The sequence below is a fragment of the Ostrinia furnacalis genome, unplaced genomic scaffold (genome assembly GCF_004193835.3).
Source record: "Ostrinia furnacalis isolate ACB-3 unplaced genomic scaffold, ASM419383v2 OfSCF0912, whole genome shotgun sequence".
In the NCBI taxonomy this organism is placed as follows: Eukaryota; Metazoa; Arthropoda; class Insecta; order Lepidoptera; family Crambidae; genus Ostrinia; species Ostrinia furnacalis.
The window spans coordinates 586425-603408 of record NW_021131151.1 but is presented as its reverse complement, the minus strand read 5'-3'; the positions used below and the strand labels follow the sequence as shown (position 1 = coordinate 603408).

The following is a 16984-nucleotide window of genomic DNA, read 5'->3' as shown; positions in this document are numbered from 1 at the left end:
CTTTCCCATTTGCCCCACCGAAAAAGTTTAAAAAAATATATCTATTTACCACTTAGTTATAATTTTTTTAAATTGATAAAAATATTATTTTCGTCATAGATATAAATCTATTCTGTTAAAAATAAAACAAAGAATTGGACTTAGGTATTACAATAAATGAAAACACATTTTCAACATTAACATTTATTTCTCGTAATATTTTAAATCTAAGCCCTAATTCATCGTCAATGATTGTGCTTGCTGCTGTTAAATACCTTTAAAAACATACATACATAGATAAATTTTTTGTGAATATTATGCTTGCAATGGATTATTATTATAGCTTAAGTTATTATTCATTCGTTATTTATTGAAGTTTCTTTTTTAATTTATATTTTTATCCGATTACAATTATTATGACTTATAACAAGCGAAACAAGGGAATTGTGTTAGTATTTAAATAATTCGGATATGATTTGGTTTCAAACACAAGAAACACCGATGAAACGCATTCTACTTTTTTTTGTTTATTGTAGGATCTTATATTGTTACTCGTTTGTGGCAAGCAAAAATCTACGACTTAGAAAGAGGGCGTATGATAAGTAGTAATGCAGACCCATATACATACAATTTAGTTAACATACATACACGAATATATTATTGTCTGATATAATTTTCGTCAACTATGCCTCCAAATCGTCAATTTCATTTCAGTGTAAAGTTAAAGTAGCAAATGCCCCTAATCTACAAGAAAACGTAGGTATGGTAAATGTTTACCTATTGTTTGTTTATATCTACTTGACTATGCCTTATTTTATAAGTCGTTACATAACTACTAATTCATTTTTGAACCAAAAAATGTCATCTTAGCCTTCATTCCCAAATGCCACCACTTGGTTTATCTCTGGGGAGGCATATGGGAATAATAGGCTTATAATAAAATTAAATGATTGTCATTTTTATACATACATTTTACAGTCTACCGTCATGCAAGCATATTTCAATGCAAGCAAATTTTAAGAACAAAACGAATTCATATTCGCATATTTCATTGAAATAAAAGAGAAGTAAAACATAAGGCATTTATTAATTATATTGGTAAAGTCGATTAAAAATGATATGTCGCGAAAGGAAACTTGTGAAAATAAAACATTCATACATAAGTATAAAAACAGGATATAAAGGAATAAAATAAAAGAAAATCATCAAAACGAGCCTTGTCTTTATTAAAAGTCTATTCGTAAAATAATCTAAAAATAGCATCACATAATTAATTAGCGAAGATAATGAAAACTATAAATCGCTTATAAATTAAAATAAGAAGTAATAACATTGTTCTAAAACAAAATACAATTGGAACTAAACGTACAACGAACTCACGATAATTTAGTAATACAGTAGTGACAATAGTTTTATCCATATCCATAACTGGCTTTGGACGCTTTCAAAATGTTTTTTTTTTTGAGCAAGTCACTTCATCAGTCCAGTCTAGTTCTATTCAGTAAAAACATTTTCTTCTGTGGTCGTGTTACGCCGTGACTGATTTTTTAAAAGAACTAGAAAACAGTGAAGTTATGACTGACTGAACTAATAATAATTAAACGTCATTATAAACATGGTCAGATTTAAAAAATGATAGCGTCCAATTCGCAGCTACGTTTATTAATATCGATCTTCTTACTTCACCTAGTTTGATATCCTGATAATTTATAAGATTGATAGTAAACTATCTAGTGATTCTGTGTAGCGTTAACTGCGTTTAGTCTGCTTAATAAAGCTAAATTGATCTTTTAAATCGCCTAAATTAGAATATCAAACTAAGCAGCATTTTAATATCAACGTTTTGTGACGGTAAAATCAATCCATAAACCTAAATAAGTGTAGGAACTGACCACAGTAATATCACGACCATCGAATGCAGTCGAGTAAAGGTCTTTCCAAAATGCAGTTTTCTGAGAAGAAAACTGTTTTGGCGTTAAAGTTTAAGCTCGACTAGACAAAGACAGGATACACTCAGCACGCCAAACACGAGGACTAGCTGTTCAAATGGTATTTTAACTTTTGCTCCGTGAATATTATTCCCAATCGTCCCCAACGTGAACACATTAGGGGGGATTTTGGGAAAATTCTAACTAGTTTTCGTGCTTGGCATATCAACTCGAGATCTATGAGATTAAAATACAGTCTAACTAAATCTAAAGAGTTATAAAACATGTAAATTAATAGATATTAAGACACTCGGCAAAAGTATTGATAATTTTAAATTTTGAGGGTACATATTTACATTGATTATAACTAAGTATTCAACTCTTATAACTCTTTAAAGTTTAGATTAAACTTTGAGACTCAGGTGTACACAAATAAATAGTCAGATCTCTTAGAGAATTAATAACGTAGTGTAAAATGCAAATAACGAACCACTTTCAAAAAATATTATAAAAATGCTCATTTGTAAGTAAATTGAGTAGATACGATTACAGAGACGACACGTCCAAACTAGAGATTCTGCCTAACTTCGATTCTCGAACAATAGAACATCTCGAAAAATAGAAAATATGGTAAGTATTTTCGTGTGAAAATCGAGTCTTACCGATTTAACACCGCCCGTCACAAGTCTGTCGCCATAACAACAATGTTAACAGCATTGTTGTGTTCCGGCCGTTTGAGGTAAGACAGCCAGTTCCTCTGTGGTTAAGTTTCGGGGTGAAGCTGGCTTCCACCTTCGGCCTGATCATCACTTACCATCAGATGAGATACAGGCCAAGAGCTTCCTCGTTGTGGATAAAAAAAAAACAAATTTTCAGCATCGAAAATCACTAATCCGCATTTTTTTCTATTTCGAGATTATCTCCATGGCACAAGAATCGAGAATAAAAGACGAATAAAAATGTTATTCCTTTGCCACATTATGAGCTACGAAAAAGAAAACTTTTTCCGCCTAACTCTATGGTCTCACGAATGTATAGGCGTTACTATTAGGGCATTTTAGTCTTTGGAGACAATAGAATATTGCCGTAATTTTGCCTTTAATGCGGTTTAACCTGACCGAGCTAAAGTCAATGTTCAGGTCGCGTGGACTGTCATGGGTCACGCTACCTGTCATTGGCCTTTGATCGCGCCGACTATGGCGATCTACACGCGTTGGTGTGGTTGAAGCATTAGTGAGACTCGCAATCACATTCCCTATAATTTTACTAACGATTTAATCATTCGACCAACAACTTTTTACATTACGAGTACTTCAAATCCCTAAAACCGTGTACCTATTACTCTATATCATTATTGTCCAAAATAAAACTTCGGCAAATAAAGATACTTTCACAAAACGGGCGCACGGCAGTTTTCCAGCCAAGTTGAAATCTGTGTGCATTGAAATACGAAAACTTCATATTACAATGGCATCCTAGAAATTATTTCAAGTTATTTATTAGTGACCGTTACAATACCGTTATCAGGTTGCTCAATTAAATTATTCACAAAATGCAACCTCAACAAATATTATCAAATGACATAATTATTGTATAATGGACGTAATGTTAAAACACAATGACTATTATTAAATTTAACATCAACTTTAAATGGCGATCTAAATTTACACTACACGAATAAGCGTTGACAAAAATCATAAATAATATTTTTTATAGTAAACAATACTGAACGAAGCATCTGACAACACTGTAAACGACAGAGACGAACGCATCCTGCGTCTCTTTTCCACGTATAAAACGTCAGTCATTCATGACTATGGCGTCCCAATTATAAACATTTTTATTGAATAATTAATAAATTAAATTAATTTATGAACAAATCAACAAAAATTTAAATTGCGAATTTGTTTGAATTCCGTTAAATATTTAAATGCATTGTTATCAAAAATTCATATCAATGACTATAGTGTGATGTCTAATAAATAAAACTTCTCACGCCATCCGTCGCCGGTGCACGGCAGCGCAGGCCAAGTTTGTAAAAAACTCCAACCTTACTACATTGAGACGCCATACAGCCCACTGGTTGACAGTCCACCCTTCGAATTGACACGCGGCAAATTAGATTCTAGCACACCGTAACACAGTTCGATTTACACTGGCGTATACTTGCCCTCTGGTTTGTAGAACATCTGTCCGGTGAATACTCGGCGGAAGATTTCCTTGAGGAGGAGGCCTTTTTCCTTCTTGATCTTCTGGAGGAAGCCGCGGTTCTCGTTGGCGCGCCGCGACAGATAGGGGAGGACCTCGACCACGGGGCCGTATGGGACGTACTTGTATGCTGAGTAGCCGGCTTGACCTGCAACAAAAACATTATTTATTAAGATTTTGATATTGAAGCCCTGGAAAACGAAAAAAGCAAAAAAATGGCGGCCATTAGGCTACTGTTTAGATCCGTAAAGCGAATTTGATAGCTGCGGTTCAGACCTGTAAAGCGAATTTGAAGAATGAGAAACTCATTGGCGTATTTAGTAGGGTTATTTTTAGGGACGCGAGCAGCAGCAGAATTTTCATCTATTCTTTGGACTGATCAGTTCACAACCGCAGTCAATGGTCCACTCCACGTGGGTACAGGTAAAAAAGGTCAAACATCTACATTCTTAAACTTCAAAGTTTTGTTCTTATGGAGCCTTTACATGTCTCATAATTTTTTTGCCCTACCAGCGCTTCGAAACCAACATTTGGCAAGTAGCTTTGCAACTAACTTAGTCAACATTCTCGGAAAGGCTGCAACCCTGGAGGAATGGCGACGGATTGTGAAGTTCGCCGTCAAACCAGGTCTGCCGACCAGGAACAAGAGTGTAGCAACAAAGAAGAAGATATACGTAATTAATTATACTATCGGAGGGACTTAGGGGGAAGGTGATGTGGTCGCACATACCCATATGCTAAATCTCAATGACTACTAAAACTGACTTAGCTGACCCAAAGTGAGTTTTAGCGTCCGACAATAACCCCCATATTCACTCAATATTCAATTCTTTATTGCATCTATAATGTTACAGAGGTGGTATGTATGGTTATGCTTGCTTAAGTGAAGCAGCAAATCGAACGCTCGAATGATGATTGAATAGAGCTCTGTGATTGGTTCGTAAGTCATCCTGTGCATCCACGCGCACTGTGAGACCTCATAGTAATGTTTGTGAATACGGGCGTATGAGTTTCGGGTCTGTTCTGCACCACCTGTCGCCAGTTAATCGACGTGGAGATCACACAGGTTAAAGCGCTACCTGAGTCGACGGCCATTTGGTCGTCCCAAGTACGCTTCACCACACGATCCTCTCCCATTCTTTCTAGGTATGTACCAATAAGAGTCTCCGGTCTGTTCTGTGTGAGTCGACGGCCACTTGGTCGTCCCAAGTACGCTTCACCACACGATCCTCTCCCATTCTTTCTAGGTATGTACCAATAAGAGTCTCCGGTCTGTTCTGTGTGAGTCGACGGCCACTTGGTCGTCCCAAGTACGCTTCACCACACGATCCTCTCCCATTCTTTCTAGGTATCCGAGAAGACTAGACCTCGTCAATGACTAATGGTGGTGTAGGGGGTACTTACCAAGGGGGAAGGTGATGTGGTCGCACATGCCCAGCAGCTGGCCGAAGCAGACGACCTTGTCTTCGGGCTTGATGCTGTGCTCCTTCATGAGCTGGATGGCGTAGCGGACGGTGTCTTCGTTGTGCGACGCCACCATTATGCCCAGTCCTGTCTTCTCAGTCTGTGGGTGGAAAAAATCAGAATTATTTAAGAGAAAATACATTAAACTTATAACGTATAACCAATGTGTGTTACCAGTGATAACTTATGGCTCGGAAACGTGGCCTCTCACTATAGGCCTTATACAGAAGCTCAAAGTTGCACAGCGTGCTATGGAGAGGGCTATGCTTGGTGTTTCTTTGCGAGATCGAATCAGAAATGAGGAGATCCGTAAACGAACCAAAGTCGCTGACATAGCCCGACGGATTAGCAAGCTGAAGTGGCAATGGGCAGGGCACATAGTACGCAGAACTGACAGCCGATGGGGCAGAAAGGTTCTGGAATGGAGGCCGCGTACCGGAAAACGCAGCGTGGGACGTCCACCTACAAGGTGGACCGACGACATCGTAAAGGTAGCAGAGAAGCGCTGGACGCAGACCGCTGCCAATCGATCAACATGGAAAGCATTGGGGGAGGCCTATGTTCAGCAGTGGACGTCCTATGGCTGAAATAATGATGATGATGATGACATTAAACTTACAACCTATGTTTTGTTATACCTACATGTATCAGCTAGCTAAGTAGGAACCATAAACCATAGCCTGAAGCAGTGCCACGAAAGTATGTCGCGCTTGCCTAGAATAGATTGTGGAGCGTACCCTAGGACACTAACTTATGCCATCTGTCCAAGTCCCAAAAAACTCCGGTCTTTTTATAGATGATAGGTCTCGCCCTCATGGTGGAAAGAAACCCAGATTACCAATTGCATATCGCATGAGCGAGATCGGGAGACTGACGACTTTGTTATCCGCTTTGCAATGGAGAGAAGTCGAATCTTAACTACGAACACCTCCTATGTTCTTCTGATTAATTTTATTGCGGGTCCAATGATAGTTAACTTTCCCTCGGAACAAACTTTACCCTCACTGGTTGGGTTTTTATTGGTGGTCAAGCTAGATCCTGGCTACACAGGAGTTGCAGCGGTGGGAACGAGAGGTGGGAATAGTCCCGTTGTATTTGACTCACCTTGACCCTGCTGAGGTTCTCCTTGAGGTAACGGTAGGAGGAGCCGGTGATGAGATACTAGGTATATGCTCGTAATCGTAACTTTCGTCCAACACAACAGATTCCGTTAAAGGCTGGTTTTAGTGTCACGCGGACCGTCCGGTGTGGACCCGCTTCGCACGGCCAATCTGTATGAACTTCTAGGGAGCGTTTTAGAGTAATGCGGTCCGGAGGAACCGCTCGCTCCCTAGCAGTTCATACAGATCGGCTGTGCCACGGTAATAATATCATACAGTATTGTAACTTCATATAAACAGACGAAACGAGAATTTACTTTCGAAATTCAAATCTCGGTATGCGCTCGGTATGCAAAAGTCGGGGATGTCGCGAATGTGCCGAATGGACGTCGGTAGCTAAGTGTTAAAAATAACAAAACTGATTGAAATTGACTGACAGTCATTTACGGTCAAAAACTAGTCACATTTTCATTTTTATTCAGTATGATTTGAAATAAAAATTATAATAATAAAATTAAAGTTTTATGCTGTGTTGCATAATTTGTGATTTTATATCGGTTGACGTTTCTTAATTTTTCATGTTTTTTGTAATATTTCCAATACGATAATGTTATTGTTTAAGGAATAAATGACTATGACTATGACTATGACTATATTGTATTAAACCAGCTTTTACCCAAGACTTCGCTCGCCCGAAATTAACGTCACAGCTCATTATGATTATTAAAGTTTCAAAATTATTTAAGTAGTTTTAAATAAATTAAATCTACTAATCACAAAACAACACACATATTTAACCTATTCCATTCACAAAGTATTTTGTTTGTCTAACTAAATAAAAAAATACAATCACAAAACAAGATAGAAATTCTAAGTAGGCAGATGTAATAAAACTGGGTACTGTAGGTGGGCAGCCCTATCGCATGTTGTCATACTGTGACGTACCGCGCGACTGTTGACATTTATTTGAAAAATATGGCCGAGTTGGAATACTGTATAGATAGTATTACCGTGGCTGTGCGGAGCGATGCGCACCGACAGTCCGCGTGACACTAAAACCAGCCAAACACTGAAAGTTTCAGATAGGGGGCGGGAGAGCCTTGTAAGTGCCTATTCACTCTCGTTTTGAATTGAAAAGGCCCGGATTATAGTGTTCGGGAAAAACTACAATGTAATGTCGGCCGTTTGGTGTAGTGGTTCAGAACGGGCTACTATGCCGAGAGGTCCCGGATTCGATTCCCGGCCGGGCAGAAATTGAAATGATGAATTTTAATTTCTGTGACGGGTCTGAGTGTGACTATGTATAATATTTATGTATTAAAAAAAAAAGTATATAAGTAGTATATCCGTTAAGCTAGCACCCATAACACAAGCATTAAGTTGCTTACTTTGGGGCTAGCTGGCGCTGTGTGAAATTGTCCAAAGATTTTTTTTTAAGGTAGGATTGTACGCTAACCTGCGTCTGGTTGAATTAGGTCGTGTAGAGTGCGTAAGTTTTAGATTGTGAGGCGTGACAATCCCACACTACTACTGTCCCTTTGCTACTGTTACTCGACTGACCTTGACCCTGCTGAGGATCTCCTTGAGGCAGCGGTGGAAGGAGGCGGTGGTGGCGTCCACGTTCTCGCACGTGGGGTCCTCGTAGCCCATCGCCGCCGCGCGGGCGCGCTCCTGCAGGAATTGAGATTTTAAGAAAGAAAGATACATTTATTACAATGGACATCACACAAATACAGGCAATTACATAGACATGACAGTGGCACATAATAATGGAAGAAGAAAAAAATAAAATAAAAACAGGAGTAAACTGAGCAGTGCCACCCATTCACCAACAAGATGCCCACTGCAACGGGACCCCACTCAGCATATGCCGTGGCCCACGGTGACGAAGGCCACGGCGCTGGTTTTCAGTGTGCCCCATGCCGAGTGAGGGTCACGGACCATTGGTAAAATAAATAAAATAGAAAGCTGCATAAAATTGTCTAGATAAACATACATAAACAGTAATATTAGTGCACAGATAAATACAAAAGGCGGGAAATCGGTAAGGATGATAAGACTACGTCTATTAAGAATACCTACTAATAAAAAGATAAAACTGTTTGTATAGGGGTTTTAGATGCATATTCTATTCTACCAAGGTTTTGTACAATGTTATGCTATGGAAGAGCGGCTTTCCTGTGACACAGCACAGATGCCTAAGTACTTAATCGAGGATGTCCACACTTAATTACCCTAAGACTAGGCGCAGACCACCGATTTTTAGTTGGCCGATAGTTGGTTCCGATCTTAATTTGAATGAAGAATCGGCCAATTCAAATCGGTGTAATGTGCGCACTTCCATACATGCCCACCCATACTGATCAACTGCCCGACTTAACTATCAGCCGGCGAAAAATCGATGGTCTGCGCCTAGTATAAGATTGCAGCGAATATTTACTTCACATTGCAACATACAACATTTTGATATTAAGGATTATTGAGGTCCGAAACAAATATTTTTATACTAATTTATTATATCAGAACATCCACGCGAATCTGAGTACGAGCGATGTATGAAAACAAATTTCGTTTAGGTGTGGACCTACATATAGAGTCTCGAACGAGCGCGTTTCGAGCGTTTGACTCGTGCTCGTTCTATTTTCGATTTGTTGGCGAACACGAAAGAATTGCATGTCGCAAAGGAAAGTGACTGTTATAGGCTCAATGTACGTCCACACTACATCGCAAGTACAGCGGCTCAGCTTGTACTGGTCTCATCTAGAATAGTTTCCCACCCACCTTTATTTCAAGGTAGGGTAAAAAGATTATGAGACATGTAGAGGTTCCTTAAGAGCAAAATGACGATTTGTAAGAACTATTTATTAGTCTACACAAATAAAGAAATTTTGACTTTGACTTTGACAAGTTAAGCCAGGTCTCCAGCGCCTGTTTTGCCCCAAAACATATTGTCAACATTCAACAAAATTGCCTGCAAAAATGTTGAATGATAAGATGTTTTTGTTTATTGGTAGGACAAAACGCGCTGGAGACTTGGCTTTGTTAAAAAACACAAATATTGAATCAATGAATGCTATATCTCCCCAATACATAAATGTAAATAACCCTTCTAAATGTATCTTTCTTTCTTTCTTCTTCTGGCGCAGGTGGGTAAAAACAGAGTAAATACAAATGAGTAGGTCATCTTCATAGAAACGCACGGGCGCGGTTTGTATGTGAGAGCGCCAACACGTATGCGGCGCGCACGCACACACTGGGAAAATTTAGCGGGGAGCTAGTCGTGGTTGCGCCGAATTTTGTCAGTGTGTGCGTGCGTGCCGCATGCGTATATTGGCGCACTCACACACAAACCGCGCTCGGTGCGTTTCTATGAAGATGACCTACTCATTTGTATTTCGTTCGTTCGTTCGTTTCAGCCAAATGACGTCCACTGCTGGACAAAGGCCTCCCCCAAGGTTTTCCACAATGCACGGTCCAGGCTCTTCCCGCGACCTTTACGAGATCGTCGGTCCACCTAGTAGGAGGCCTGCCCACGCTACGTCTTCCAGCCCGTGGTCGCCACTCGAGAACTTTTCTGCCCCAACGGCCATCGTCTCTACGAGCTATGTGCCCCGCCCACTGCCAATTGCTTTTTTGTATTTACTCTGGTAAAAAGGAGTGCCAAGTTCAATACAAAAATGCGCACTCACCTGCTCAATGTAAGCGCCGCGCACGAGCTTGGCGCCCCAGAAGAAGTTCTGCCGCGACGCCTGCTCCAGGTCCGTCAGGATCTCGTTGTACGTGTTCTTCAGGTACGTCTGGTACGTGTTGAATACTAGGAACTTCTCCTGTTCAACAAAAATGTGAGGTTTTAGAGAAGAAATAAAAAGTACGTCAAGAAGACAACATTAAGGGTGGGTTAAAATTAGGTGGTGCACCACCTAATTTTAACCGTACAGATGACCCACGCTGAGCTGTCCCACCAAACTCAATGACAGGGGGGCGCTACCATCGTTCAACTATATGGTTTCCAACATGGCAAAAATCGGAACCAGCAATCAGGTATTGACGGTGGTGCCCCACTGTTAATGTCATGCATAGGAAAGTTCAGTATTTTGGAACTATAACAATAACCGGTGCTTTTTGTATGAAGTTTGACAGATTTTTGACGTTTGACGTTAAAGTAAGATGGTGCAACTCAGTCTTTAAGATGTCCTGCACTAAACAGTCCCGTGACATTGACAAGGGTGCGCCACCGTCAATATCGGATTTTTGCCACGTTGGACAACCATATAATAAGACATTACCGGAGGGCGCTAATATCAATACTGGGTTTAGTTTTTAATTTTGACGTTACAGAATCGTGGGACTATAACTGTAAATACATACTACCTACGGTAATGTCAAAATGAGATCAAAAGTTGGTCTGTGGTTGAGGATTCCAAGTGATGCCCGCTTTCACCTTCGGATTTATCATCACTTTCACCTGATTCTGAAATGCCAGTGAATTTTGTGCATTACAGTAGTATGCAGAAATCCATTTTCATCTATCGGGTATACATGATACAAGCTATCTATCACAGAGGTACGTTTTCAACGATACTTGCATTCCGAAAACCTTTAGCGAAATAGGAAATATTTAGGCTTCCGAAATGAAATTACACTCGGCATCAAATAAATCGCACCTCCCGCGACAAGCACTTATCAAACGTATGCATCCCCACTTCCCACCAACATTGGTACCATTTGAAAGCCTAGTTCTAAATTTCATTTCATTAAAGGAAAGGTTTTTACCCCCAAAAAATGTGTCTATACAAGGATCCAGAGTCATTTCTGATTCAAAAAATAGGTAGTTACGCTATAGCCATTTTTTATGACTTTAAAACTGTTAAGTTGGGATTAATCGCTATCCATCTGTTAAAGAGGACACGTGAGATCTTTATTTGGTTTTATAACCATAAAATTGGTCTAATTGCTCCCAGAGGTGAGCCCAAAGTGAGGTCTATTTCCAAGTCACATTTATGGTAGGTATAATAATATGTTAATCATTTATTTAGAAACTAGCTTTCCGCCCGCGGCTTCGCGCGCGTAGACGCCTGGACCCTATGTTTTTCCAAAATAAAATTTAGCCTATGTTACTCATGGTTAATGTAGCTTTCGAATGGTGAAAGAATTTTTAAAAACGGTCCAGTAGTTTTTGAGCCTATTCATTACAACCAAACAAACAAACAAACAAAGTTTTCCTCTTTATAATATTAGAGTAGATGAAATGTATTTTTCTTTAAGGATATTTATTGGGCTTTCAAATAACACCAATATTGTTGGGGTACCATAATTGTGTCAGAAGAAAATATTTAAAGTTCGCGTCGCGGAAGGTGCGGTTTATTTGATGTTGAGTGTATTTGTACTGTATTAAAAGCTGTACTAACTTTGTTGTACCGGCGCATCATCTCGACGCAGATGCGCGATATGGCCGGCTGGAAGTACGTCTGCTCCGCGTCGATCATGATCCGCACGTCCACCTCGTTGGCTGCCTGCAATCATGATTAAATTCTTCATTTTATCATTTGGAAAAATATAGCATTTGAGCGGTTTGTTATTATTTTATTTTATTTTAACTTCATTATTTTCTGTACCTAGTTTCATTTAATACATAAATGAAACGAGCTTGTCTGTTGCGTGCACTTGCTGCTTATTTATTATAAAGTGTATTCTGTATTTTTCTTATAAGTGAATATAATTGTATTCTTTTAGAAAAATATATAATCTAAAACCATAAACCATAAACCATTAGTTTACAGGTATACGCTTCTAAATCTAGAATTCCCTACCACTACTTTGGGGAAACTGGGTACTCAGAGAGAAGTTATCATAATCAGTAAATATGATCATCGTCGTTTAAAACCCTGGATATTTTTTCTTCAATCGCGTTTTTGCTACAAAGGTTGAACATAAAGGCCAAACAAAACCTATGTTAAAAACCTACTACCGAAGGATAGGACGCGTGATTTTTATACAATATAGAAAAACAATTTCTTGCCAATATTTAAGACAAGTAGATGGAATCGGTCAACATTTTAAAATAAAACGAGACCTAACGGTCTTAGCAGCTCGCCCAACTATCAATTCATCTTACTAAAATTTATGAAACACTTAAAAAAAATAACTAATAAAGACACAATTTACCTGGATGATAACGTTAAGCCGACGGAGCATGTTGCGGAACATCTCCTCCTCCTTGGGGGATATCTGCGAGATGAGCCGCCTCATCTGGCCCGTCTTCGGGTCAGGCACCCGGAACGAGTCCGACAGGCCCATGTCTGCGTCCAGGATGTTCGACCACGGGAACAGATGAACGATACTGTGACGAAAGAGGTACGTTTACATTTACAATAGGTCATAACAATATCTTAGTACAGTAGTAACATAAGGCAACCATAGCGTTCCTTCTTACATCTGAGCATCGACTCTTACAAAAAAGTTTCGATAAACCACTTCAGTAGTACTAACATGCAGGTACGGACGGACTGTTCTTAGTACCTAGTAGTTCTTAACGATTTGGACAAAAAAGTAGTGCCAGCTTCCTTACTGAAGTAAAAATTAACAAGACTTAAAGACGTCTTATCGCATAAAAGAATACGAATTTGAAAATAATTAGACAAACAGATAGTTAACATGAATATAGATAAACTCTATAAAATCTCACAATCTATCAAAATCAAAATAACACACAAAGAAAATTATATCTGCCTTGTAGCTTATTTTAAATTAAACCCAAAAATTGCATTAGGCAGAATAATAATGAGTCTCAAGGGTCAGTTTCGCAGTATCAGCACTGGAGATGACACTCGGGACGTCAAGTACCATCCAGTCTGCATAGTTGATGACGAACAGACACGTCAGACCCATGTCTGGCTGGCGGCGAGCTAAGCGAGATATGCAGCCCATTAACAAAAACGAAATTAACGATGTAACAGAGGTTAATAATACAGAAGCTTCATCACTTAGGGTGCATTTTGATATCAACCGTTAACTTGCAACTGAAGAAGAAAAATGTTTTCTCTCAGATTTTGGAGTGTTAATAGTTACTAAAAGGAAGTAATCTCGATTAGCTAATAAGAATGTCTGTATATTTTACATACACGAGCTGCGAATGATGCCAAATCTTTAATTTCGATTCTATTTGAATATTTTGATAAGTCCCATAGTGACCTATCCTAACATACTTACTCTATTTTATAGATAAGCAATTTTTGATTACTATCATCCACGTCAATCCTGGAACGCTGCCAAGTGTGAGAGTGATTAATTGTCGAAATAACTCCGTCTTGGGACGTTGCCCTACCGCCACGCAACACGCGCGGAATATGACATAACGGAATGATGAGCAACAAACGCTATATTTAGATGTCATATCGACACCTGGGACTTGTGACCATGTACTTCCCGTGCAATGAACCCCGAAATCATAATATCAGCGCAGTGGTATTCACCATGATAAACGTGGTGGTGGTTCACTTGACAAAAAAAAACAGAATCAGATGGGATTTGAAATCACAACCTTTCGCTTGCACCTTTTCCTTCCGGACTTCCCTGAGCTTATGAACATAGAATTACGAAGACCTCGGTACACCTTGTCGAGATTTTACGGTGTGCGAGTACAATTTAGCAGGAGTATAGACCTGCTTAGTTTTCAATCCCACGAAATCATATTTCTTTTGCACCTCCAGCTCTATTATTATACTAGTTAAAAGACCATTATGTTTCCCCAAAATTGTGCAAATAAATATTTGAATTTAAGGAAGCTTACACGTTGCGACTTTTTGCAGCGATACAAACGGCTCGACTGTACTGCTGCTTTTAGTATCGTGTGTAGGTAGATGTTTTGCGCCTGTTACCTATTAAATATCGAGGCTGCATCGCGACTAAATCGCTGCAACATGTCGCAATGTAAAAGAGTTCTTACCCCTCCTTATCGGAAGTGATGCTCCTTATGAAAGCCTGCACCTCCGGCTTGGAGCTGTTGTCTCCGAAGTATCGCTGCAGATCCTCGATGATCAAGATAAACCGCCTCTGTGGTCTAGTGGTAAGACCACCTGCTTCAGACGCAGAGGTCCCGGGTTCGATTCCCAGTGGGGGCAAATTTTTCTGTTCGGTTTGGTTGGTGGTAGGGCTTGTTCTAAGTCCGCCTGGCTAGCTACCACCATCTTACCTAAGTCTGTCGCCATAACAACAATGTTAACAGCATTGTTGTGTTCCGGCAGTTAGAGGTAAGACGTAAGATAGCCAGTTCCTCCGTGGTTGAGGATTCCGCGTGAAGCTCGCTTCCACCTTCGGCCTGATCATCACTTACCATCAGGTGAGATACAGGCCAAGAGCTTACTCGTAGTGGATAAAAAAAAATATAAGATGAACCATATCTTACCCCTCTTTATCCGAGGTGATGCTCCTCATGAAAGCCTGCACCTCCGGCTTGGAGCTGTTGTCCCCGAAGTACCGCTGTAGGTCCTCGATGGTCTTGTGGTGCGTGAGCACGTTGCCGGTCCCGCCGGCTATCTGCTGCATATAGTTGCGTGCGCGCATGATCACCTCCGACAGTTGTAGCTGGAGAAATTATGAATGAAGGGAACACCGTTAGCTAATAAGTGATCAAATAAATCCTTTATTTAACCAAGGTTAGACATGTTGACACCACCAATCAATTGACGTACTTTTTAAAACTGTCAAAACGAAACTCTCCCATAGATTTTGTATGGCACTACAATCAAGTGACGTCACTATTTTGTCAACTCAAATAAACTACTTTTTTCAATTACAATGCGACCAAAAATCGTAATTTACAGGTAATTTGAAATTAATTAAGTTTTTAAGACCAGATTGAAGGGTATTTTTTAAAAAGATGTGGTTTCGAATTATTGGAGAATGATGTCAAATTGTCCATTATGAAGGGAACACTGTTAGCTAATATGTAAGTGATCAAATAAATAAATAAATCCTTTATTTAACCAAGGTTACAACTTAGTATTGCTAATGGTCCCCAAACTAGGTTACACCTGTCTCTTTTGGACTGGAGTACGAGGCTTGGAATTAAATGGCGTTGTAAATGCACTTTATACTAGTAACAAAAAAAAGACAATTTAAGTTTGAAAAGCCACCTATGCCATTGTAAACACAAATAAAAAGGAAAAAACTAATAAATAGTTATGCCCAATAATAAGAAAGTCTTTACTTTATGTGTAAGTGTGTGTTTTATGATGAGAGTGTATTATTTTTTTAAATAAAATTCCTGTACGATTTGTCTGCCACTTTTTTTACGTTATGCGTTCCAGCCAGCGACTCCCTTACCCTTAATGTATCTATATCAAACATTTCGTTCGTTTGTTTCAGCCAAATGGCGTCCACTGCTGGACAAAGGCCTCTTCCAAGGATGTCCACAATGACCGGTGCTGCGCTGCCCGCATCCAGGCACTTCCTGCGACTTCACCAGATCGTCGGTCCATCTAGTGGGGGGCCTGCCCACACTACGTCTTCCAGCTTTCAATCTTCTATTATTTCAAATAAAGAACTTACCAACAACTGCGGCCTTCCGAGGGCTGTCAGTTTGATAGCCATAAGTCCCGTGCTTTTGGTGATACCTGGACAATATAAAGAGTTTGATTACATTAAATATTACATTATTTTAATGATTTCAAACACAACGAAAGACCAGAATGAGACATTATTAATATTAAATAAATGGTACGAAATAAATGTTTTTTCTTTCTTTCTTTCTAAATACATCTCCAGGAATACCAAATGTCACCAGACTCACCAGAGCATTGATGGGATATGATCGCTTAGATTCCATTATCTCGTAGACCCAGGTTTAGATCAGCCAATATACTCGTACGTAGTTTTGTCAACGAGACCTTACAAATAAATACCTAACTGCTGAAAAATACTAACCGGCAACAGCGTCGATACTCTTCAAGAACGCTTCCATGTTCTTCTCGCAAGACGCCTCATTGAGGTAGAAGTAGGTCCTGGCGCTGGTGACCTTGTACCGGCGGTCCGCGAACCGCTGCTCCACGTGGTACTGCTTGAGCTGGCCCTCCTCCTGCTTGTCTCCGTAGGTGGACACTGAAGCGCTGCAATGGCCAGTGACAGTTGTAGAAGAACAAGTAGAAAGGGTGGAAAAAGAGGTGGGCATAAATCGTTTCATCCACGAAGACGCGCCCCACCAATTGTTGGTCGAGGGAAGCGCTGGGTGCGGGGAGTTTGATCCGAGCAATCCGAGCGTCATTACTGGTGTGCGTGTGCACTCATGGATGATTTAGCGTGTACCGA

The 16984-nt window shown here is 39.8% G+C and overlaps 1 protein-coding gene across 2 annotated transcripts in view; it reads right to left on the bottom strand.

Moving 5' to 3' along the window:
* Window positions 1–642: 642 nt before the first annotated feature.
* Window positions 643–16984, bottom strand: part of slgA (proline dehydrogenase slgA) — a 40720-nt gene continuing 24378 nt past the window's right edge. The window contains exons 4-13 of one of the 2 annotated variants that reach the window (XM_028301304.1): window positions 16604–16785; window positions 16229–16293; window positions 15167–15262; window positions 14625–14707; window positions 12845–13019; window positions 12088–12192; window positions 10369–10506; window positions 8240–8350; window positions 5520–5679; window positions 643–4263 (exon numbers count right to left, since the gene is read on the bottom strand). In XM_028301304.1, the coding sequence (XP_028157105.1) occupies window positions 4058–4263; window positions 5520–5679; window positions 8240–8350; window positions 10369–10506; window positions 12088–12192; window positions 12845–13019; window positions 14625–14707; window positions 15167–15262; window positions 16229–16293; window positions 16604–16785 (1321 nt within the window). In that variant the 3' untranslated portion in view covers window positions 643–4057. Of the gene's footprint in view, window positions 4264–5519; window positions 5680–8239; window positions 8351–10368; window positions 10507–12087; window positions 12193–12844; window positions 13020–14624; window positions 14708–15083; window positions 15263–16228; window positions 16294–16603; window positions 16786–16984 lie in introns of both variants that reach the window. The other variant, XM_028301305.1, reaches the window with a different exon arrangement.